The sequence below is a fragment of the Elephantulus edwardii genome, unplaced genomic scaffold (genome assembly GCF_000299155.1).
Source record: "Elephantulus edwardii isolate Elephantulus edwardi_28Jun2011 unplaced genomic scaffold, EleEdw1.0 scaffold00101, whole genome shotgun sequence".
NCBI lineage: Eukaryota > Metazoa > Chordata > Mammalia > Macroscelidea > Macroscelididae > Elephantulus > Elephantulus edwardii.
Window position 1 is genome coordinate 12,051,754 of NW_006399851.1, and position 9,187 is coordinate 12,060,940.

The 9,187-nt window shown below is 39.5% G+C and overlaps 1 protein-coding gene across 2 annotated transcripts in view; it reads right to left on the reverse strand.

Annotated features, from left to right (window-relative positions):
* DTNBP1 (dystrobrevin binding protein 1) overlaps positions 1 to 9,187 on the reverse strand; it is a 194,800-nt gene that overhangs the window by 177,410 nt on the left and 8,203 nt on the right. For both annotated transcript variants that reach the window (XM_006891620.1, XM_006891619.1), the window contains one exon: positions 3,406 to 3,538. In XM_006891620.1, the coding sequence (XP_006891682.1) occupies positions 3,406 to 3,517 (112 nt within the window). In that variant the 5' untranslated portion in view covers positions 3,518 to 3,538. The remainder of the gene's footprint in view (positions 1 to 3,405; positions 3,539 to 9,187) is intronic.

The following is a 9,187-nucleotide window of genomic DNA, read 5'->3' on the forward strand; positions in this document are numbered from 1 at the left end:
ACTTTACTGACTATGCCATTAACTGCCAAAAGAACAAACAAATCTGTCTTAGAAAAAGCTCAGCCAGGATGCTCCCTAGAAAGAAAGATGGTGAGACTTGGTCTCTCATACTTTGACTATGTTGTTTGAAAATGACATCATGTTTGGAAAGGCACAGAGCTAATGAAAGAGAAGATGACCCTCAAAGAGATGAACAGACATACTGACTACAACAGTGGGTTTCTACCTGGCAGAGACTGCACACGATCAGGCAAGGTTTCCATCTGTTGCAGTGCAGGGTTTCTATGAGTCAGAGTGGACTTAAAGGCGCTTAACAACAGCAAACAAACAACAACTATAAACAAGTTATATCCAAACAAAATAGGGAAGGTATGGTTGGAATGAATCTAGCTTTTGCAAAGAAAGAAACACATATCTGGGGGAAAGTAAGCAACTCTATACTCTAAAAGTATCCAGGATGGCAAGCTAAAAGAATGTGGCCAGAAGAAAATTCCAAGTATCTTGGGGGTTATTTCTATTAGTTACCCACAGCTGGAGAAGAAATATTCCTATACTCAGCAACAGAGAAATAATGCAGAGTAACCACAGTTATTTTACAGCTCTGAGATATTTTTATAAGCTCTAGAATATTTTTCCATGTCCTACCTTTGGAAATTAACAAAACAAACGTCTCAAGACAAGACACAGGGCTTTAAACTGTTTTGAATTATTTCAAAAATAACTGGCAAAATGAAATGAGAACAGACCCAAATTTTGGAACAGAAGTGGGAAGAGGCATAGCGAGCCCTCTCAGGAGCTTGCTGCAAGGGACGGGATGATTGCAGGAGGTGGAGCACAACCCCCACTCTGAGCCCTGTGGTCAGATGTCCTCTCTTAGTGCTGTTGTTTCTGACTCTGATCAACAGATCGGGTTGCTATGCAGCTATCTTTCCTGCTCATCCACATTTCTGTTAAAAATATGAATCTACTCTGGTGGTTAGCCATAATTGAACTGGGCAGAACGAGCTCAAAGTCACTAAGGCACATGAAGAAAACAGCCCATGCAAGATGTGTCCCCAAGGCCTACTGAGAGCTGCCACCCTACTTGGCCCATCATTCACAGAGAAGATCATTCCCTCAACTACAGCTTAAATCCATGGACTGCCAAGAGAACAAAAAGGTCTGTACTGGAGAGGTTTCACACCAAGCTGCTCCTTGGAGGCAAGGATTTTGAATCTGTATCTCACATACTTTGGGCATGTGGCCAGAATGGACCAGTACTTGGAGAGGGACATCATTTTTGGAAGAGTAAAGGGACAGTGCAATAGAAGATGACCCTGCATGGGATGGATTTATACAGTAATTGAGATAATGGGAGTAGGTGCGTCAGAGACAGTGAGACTGACTCAGGATAGAGCTATTGTTCAAAGGGTCACTATGAGTCACAGGCAACTTGATGGCACCTAACAACAATTACCCAGAACAAATCACATTCTTTCCAAGCCTCAGTAATTTTATTATTTTTTATTTATTTATTTAGTGTGTGGGGGTGGGGTATACCATCAAATCAGATCTGACTGGTACAGGAGGAGATTGCCCCTCCTTCTCCAGCAGAGCATTTGGTATATTTGAACCACATACCTCTGGGATTGCAGTGCAGCTTCTTTCCCCTAGGCCACCAGAGCTCCCTCAGTCATTTTACTTGTAAAGGGATAATATAAGCTTTTTTTTTTTTAGGGGCATTGTGAGAATTAATAATAATGACTGCACAGCATCTAACAATAAATGAAATAGTACAAAAACCAATTATTGTCACTAAGCGGGTTCTGATCCCTGGCAGCCCTATGTACTGTAGAACTGCACCCTACAGGGTCCTCAAGCCATTTCTTCCAAAGTGTTTCTACAATTCAACTCACTGCTTTTGAGTTAGAATCAACTAACAGCTGACCTTCCGGTGGGATTTCAGTGGCTATAAGTCAAGGAGGAAGAGACTGCTCATCTTTCTCTCACACAGCAGCTGAAAGATCTGAACCACCCACCTTTGGGTTGGCAGTACAGCACTCTACCTGCTAGACCACCAGAATGCCTTCAGGTTACTGCAAACTACCAATCTTTCAGTTAATAGCCAAGGACTTAGTTATATAGTGTTGTTTTTAGGTGCCATCAAGGAGAAGTACAACCCATGCAGATCTATGAACAACAGATTTGAACCCTGTCCTGTCCTGAGCCATCCTCACACTTCCTGTTGTGACTGTATAGTTGACGCTCAACAAAAAAAACCCACAAATCCAGATCAGGTGCCATTGACCAGATTCCAGCTTTCAGAAACTCCATGTGTTACAGAGTGTAAGTGGGTTTTGTGGGGCTTCCAAACTGTGATCTGATGGAAAAGGGTCGCCAAATCTTCTACGGAGCCTCTGCATGTGTTCAAGCCACAGACTTTCTAGTTAGGAAAAGAATACTTAACCACTTATACCACACAGAGACATTCCAAATGCCACCTAAGTCTTTTATTCACTCACAAAAAAACTAGCCCATAACTTGCTCACTACCTTCTCCACCAACTTTTGGTTGGTTTTTAAGTAAAGTATACTGACAAACGGAAAGAGGCTATGTTAGCATCTCTCCTCTAACTCTGGATCAGATTTTTAGCTCAAGGAGAGTTTACCTATGGGTAGATAGCTCTTACCTCCTGCTTCACTAATATCTTAAGTTTGGTTATTTAAAATAAACATCAAATAAAGAAAACTGTTGTTCTTAAGTCAATTCTGGCTCATACCAAGTCTGCCCCAATATTACCCTGTTATGTAGCAGTGTCAAACAGAAAAGATCATTTCTGAACATAAGCCCAAGAAATAAAAAATATAACATATAACACATAACCCACCCATATAAAAATATATAAATTAAAAAAATACTTCCACAAGGTATAAATTTAACTGAAATGGGCCCTTCATTTAAATTAACTTTGTTCATCTGTTCTCAGGAGTTTGTTGATAGAGTAATATATTACAAGACTTGAAACAGACAATGAATTTTAAAAGCAACAAGGAAAAGTAAGAACAAATTCAGAACAAAGTCAGCCCAGTCTCCTGTATACTCCACAATCAAATTTTCAAACAAAGAGAGATAATGTCCTACAGAGAACACCAAGTTCCTTCAAGAAATCAACAAAATGGTAATTAAGTCAAACTGAGGCAGGAACGGTTATTGATATATTTTAGAAATCATTTCTACTTTAAATCCTTATCAGTCTAACTTTTGCTTAATAAGAAAAAATGAAATTAGAAACATCTTCCAAAAATTTCTATTCACCTACCAAGAATTTTCCTACTCTTATAGCTTGACATTCTACCAAGTACCCAAGTCCAAGTTGAATTATCTTCAGTTCTAAAAACAACACACAGATACAGACATCACACTTACTGAGATTTGCAGTCACAGATTCTAAGTCCGCTATTAAACCAGGAAGCTGCTGGAGTTGGTCCTGTAACTCTCTCAGGCTGGTTGTCTTTTTCTCCCAGTGTGCGGAAAGCATAACCACCTCACTGTCCACCAGCTGTGACACAGAAGACGAGTGGTAAAGTCACATCAGATTTCAGACACACAGAAATTACAGTTAGCACGAGACCTAGTCAGTGTTATCTTTAACAATCCCTCCACTGAGTACAGATGACAGTCCCGATGAAAGACCAAAGTTTGTTTTCTCTTTGAGAAAAGAAACAACTTGATATTTGGTGCAGGAAGACTCAAATTACAGCTTGTATCACTGTAACTTAATCCAGAAAAGAGCAAGTTCAGAAATGACCTTAGTAATCACTTGTAAGTATACCCTGTTTTTAAGTAAACCATGAATTTGAAAATCCCATTCTAGTAAAAAGAAAACTACCATTAACAATGGAAAAGAAAATAAAAACAAACCAAAAACATAATTAATGGACATTTTCTCCTTTACAAAAGGAATTGTTTTAACAGAACAGTTCCCTAACGTATCTTAGAATAAACTATGAGGGAGCGCTGGTGGTAGAGAAAGTTGCATAGCTGATGCAAAAGTGACACCTCTCCGGCAGTTCAGATCCACCAGTGGCTCTGAGGTCAAGAAGCAAACTTTCCCACTAAGATTTACAGCCTTGAAAACGCCATGGAGGGATACTATGAATTGGAATCAACTTGATGGCAGTGAGTGATACACAGATTAAAAGTACTGAATGGTGGTATCGATTCAGCTGTGAAAAAAAAGCTTCGTGTTTACAGAATGCGTTTCTATTAGACAAGCTCCCACTGACCACTGTTTTCCAGGAGCTGTTTTAAGCACTGGGCATATGATTGTAAACAAAGTGAAAAAAATAAATACTGCCTCCCAGATGCTTATACTCTGTTGCTAAATTTCATAAATTCTCTGAGCTTCACTGTTTTTGTTAAGTATTGACACCTGTGACTCACAGTGACCCTACGTACAACAGCCCTAAACCCTGCCCTAAACCCTGTATCCTGTGCTAACTTATTGTCTCTGACAAGCCTCCCTCATTACCCCAGTTACTGAATCAATCCATCTCGAGGGTCTTCCTCTTTTGCACTGTCCCTCCATCCTCCCAAGCATGATGTCCTTCTCCAAGGACTGGTCCTGCCTTGCAACATGTCCAAAATATGTCACACAAAGCTTCAGAATCCTTGCCTCTAAGGAGCAGCCTGGTTTCACCCTCTCTAAGACAAACCTGTTTGTTCTCCTAGAAGTCCATGGTATATTCAACACTCTTCTCCAGCACAACAGCTCAAAGGCATCAATACTCCTATCACCCCTAGTCATTGTCTAGCTCTCTGATGCATAGCAAGTAATTGCAAAGACCATGGCCTGTATCAGGCACAACTTAGTCTCCAGACTGACATCGTTGTTCTTCAGTACTTTGGAGAGGTCTCTGACAGCAGACTTCCCCAGTGCAATGTCTTTTTTAATTTCTTGGCTCCTGGTGCCAAGAGTGTTAATTGTGGAGCCAAGCAAATGAAAACTGTTAACAATCTCAATCTCTTCACCATCTATCATGATGCTGCCAATCGGCCAGTGTTAAGAATCTTTTTTTTCTTGATGTTGAGCTTCAATCCATATTGAAGGCTGGTTTCACCCTTTGCAGGACAGACCTATTTGTTTTCTTGGTGGTCCATGGTATGTTTAAGGCTCTTTTCCAGCACCACAGCTCAAAGGCATCAATTCTTCTTCTGTCATCCTTAGCCACTGTCCAATTCTCTGATGCATAGCAAGTAATTGTGAAGACCATGGACTGGATCAGGCAGACCTTACCCTCTTGAGTCACATCATTGCATAACAGGTTGAAAAGGTATGGAGACAGGACACATCCCTTATGTACATCTTTCCTGATTTTGAACAATGCAGTGTTTCCTTGCTCTGTTCTGAGGACTGTCATTAGGATAAATACTGTATCTGGCACAATGATTTCTATTTAGTTTAACTATGCCAATTAAATAGTCTAAAACTTTATTCTGGAAATGGACGCCAGGGTTTTCTTCTACAGTGCTGATAGGTAGGCCTGGTGCTAGGTTAGTGGTCACGTGCACACACCACACACCAGGGACCTAGCTCTACGGAGGCCTGATGAGGAAGTTCTGGAAACACATGCACTGTTGGCTGCACCATTAAGTAATATCTTCAAATTGTACACATGAAAATGGCTCAAAATGATGAAATTTATGTTATATATATTCCTCACATGGGAGAAATAATGAGAGTGTGATTCAAGTATTTCACAAAATTTAAACTCATATTCTGAATATAGACTGTAAGAAATGGACATAGGAAGGATATAAAAATTCACTAAAATGTGACTTTAAAAGAAATGAGGCTCACAAGAGTCCACAATTAAAGTTGCATAGCGGAATGTACTTGGGGCGGTGGGAGGGGTGTGTGGGGGATTGTGTACCAGGGAGGGAGTCTTTTAGTTTTGAAAGAGAGGAGCGAACTGAGGGGGTGGGAGGAGAGGGCTGGGCGGGTAGAGAAGTGCAGCAATGAATGAATGGAAATCTAAATTCTCTGTAAATGTTCATTAAAATTATTTAAAAAAAAAGAAATGAGGCTGAATAAATTTTCAAAAATCATTATTGATAATTACATAATATAAAAAAGATTCTGAGTACTGTGTTCCAGGTGTTTGGCTAAGCCATTTACATATTATCTCAACTAAAAATCATCACAGCATTATTATCATCTCCATTTTACAGATGAGAAAACAGAGGCATATTGAGGTCACTTTTCACATGTCACACCAGACTGACTCTATCCCAAGGAATCAGACATTTAAATCCATGTGTTTAGTTAACATTCTAGCTATTCTGTTATATGCACATATGAAAGGAACAACCAGAACTGGGAATAGGAATTACCCGAATCTGGTAACAGAAAGAGCTCTGAAAACTACACTGTTATCTTGTTGTTGTTGTTGTTGTTATGTGCCGTCGAGTCATTTGCGACTCATAGTGACCCTATGTACAACAGCCCTAAACCGTGCTCTATCCTGTGCCAATCACTTTGCCTCTGACACACCCATCCCGATTACCCCAGTCACTGAATCAATCCACCTCATAGAGGGTCTTCCCCTCCTGCGCTGTCCCTCTACTCTACCCAGCAGATGTCCCTCTCTAAAGACCTGTCTCTCCTTACAACATGTCCAAAGTATGTCAGACGAAGCCCCAGAATCCTTGCCTCCAAGGAGCAGCCTGGTTTAACCCTCTCTAGGATGAATCTGTTTTCTTGGCAGTTCATGGTACATTCAATACTCTTCTCCAGCACCACAGCTCAAAGGCATCAATTCTCCTTCTATCCTCCCTAGTCATTGTCCAACTCTCTGAAGCATAACAAGTGATTGCAAAGACCATGGCCTGTATCAGGCGCACCTTAGTCTACAGAGAGACACCGTTGCTCTTGAGTACTTTAGAGAGGTCCCTAACCACAGACTTTCCCATCGCAATACTTTTTTTTTATTTCCTGGCTACTGGTGCCAAGAGTGTTGACTGTGGAGACGAGCAAACTGAAGCTGTGAACAATCTCAATCTCTTCACCATCCATCCTGATGCTACCGATTGGTCCAGTGGTGAGAATTTTTGTCTGTTCATTATAAAATGTATCATTTTATACATACTGGAATTAGCTCTCTTTAAGAGCCAAATTTTTCCAATTCCAAGTAAAAAACTTAATAAACTCAGATTGAAAACCTGGAACTCAAGCATCAATAGCAAACAAAATCTATAGTGTTTCATTAAAAAATTCTTTCTGGTGGACACTGAAGCCAGGAGAAACAATCCAAGAGAAAGCAGAGAATCCCTGTGATTTACAAGATGGCTAATGACAGCACCTCACTGTGTATGGAGCATAGCAGTTAAAGGTCATTTTGTTGGGCTGGGGAGGGTGTTTCATCATTTCATTTGAGTACCAAAGAACTTTGAGTGATAAACAGCCTAAGTGTGTGAACTTATTTTATTGACGAGAAAATTTAGAGAGACCAAGTTATTTCCCCAAAGTCAAAGTGTACTAATGTAGCGAGGATTAGGAATGGCAACACTCAGTAGAACTGATTTTCAATTAAAAGCAGAAGATTCACTCTTATATATAAATAGAATGTAACTGTTGAATTCAACCAGTTTACAGCTCTGGTGGCCCAGTGTTAAGGAGATGCACTGACATCCAAGGGCACACTGTTTGGACCCACTAGCTGCTCTGAGGAAGAAAGCTGGGCAGTCTCCTCCCATGATATTAAACTGCCTCTGAAAACCTGCTGGCTGGTCTGCTATGAGTCAGTTTCAACTCAGCAGTATACAACAAGATCAATAATAAGAGTTTAAAAAAAAAATAAGAGTTTAATCTGAAAGTAGGCAAATATTTCCCAATAAAAGGAAGTGGAAGGCAACAATGAAGTCTAACTCTGACCCCTAAAATATTGTTCACAATCAGTTTCTATATTGCAGGGGAAAGAGGAATCATAGAACTGGTTTAGAAAAGAGTCTAGAAAAATAAAGCTACTGCTGATCATAACGGTTTTAGAAAATACTGCTCAGATTTTTAAGATTGATGGTAAAACCTTGTTCTAAAGCAGACAATTACAATATGTGAAACAGGTTTTTGTCCTGGGAGATAAAAGTCATAAGATTAAAGGCCACCAAAGACACACAAGTGCTGTCTAGCAAAATTAGTACATTTATAACACCATGCCTATCAAAGCTATCCACTTTAAACACTTACACATGTCTCAGTATTGCCTGGATTTACACTCAGTACCTACACTAGTGGCAGTCAAGGAATCAAGATGTGTTACAGTGGAGAAATCATGCTGTCAAAGACCTGACCACAGTGCCAAAGAGCCAGGATGTTAGTTTAAAGATATCTAAACCATGGTATTTCCAATTGTTTCCTATGCACCTGAAAGTTATACAATGAGTAAGGAAGATGGAAAAAGAATCAATGATTTGAACTGTGGTATTCTGAAGAGTACTGAATATACCATTGACTATTCAAAGAAAAAGGAAATCTATCTTGAAGGAAGAGCATCCAGAAAGCTCCTTGTTTACTTTGGACATATTTTCAGGAGGAAATGTTGGGAAAGGTAGAGGGTCAGTGAGAATGAGGAAGATCCTCAATGAGCTGGATTGACAGTGACTTTAACACTGAGCTTGAGCCTGGATTATGAGGATGGTGCTGTGAGTTGTAGCTGACTCAATAGCACATAACAACTAACAACAATGCATCCCAGAAAAAGTTCTTTTTTTTACATTCTTTTTTTTTATTAAATTTTATTAATCTTAATGAACATTTACAGAGATTTTGGGTTTCCACTCATTCATTGCTGCACAAAAACTTTGATTTTAAAACTTTAAATCAGTTTTAGGTGTTGGTCTTCAAATAACCAACTTTACAAAATAATTAAGAGTCTTCAAACAGCAGTTATTTTTTAATTATTATTTTTTTATCTTTAAAAAATTTATTATCAATTTCAATGAAAATTTAGAGAAACTTTGGATTTCCATTCATTCACTCTTACACTTTTCTCCCCTCCCAACCTTCCCCCCTAGTACACTACCCTCTTGGAAAAGTAAAAGAAAAATTCTTTCACTGTTTTACAATCCCTCCCCCCAGGTCCACTCCACTATACAGCCTTCACTCTGGACTCCTGTCATGACAAAAATACCTAATCACATATCCCTTTTA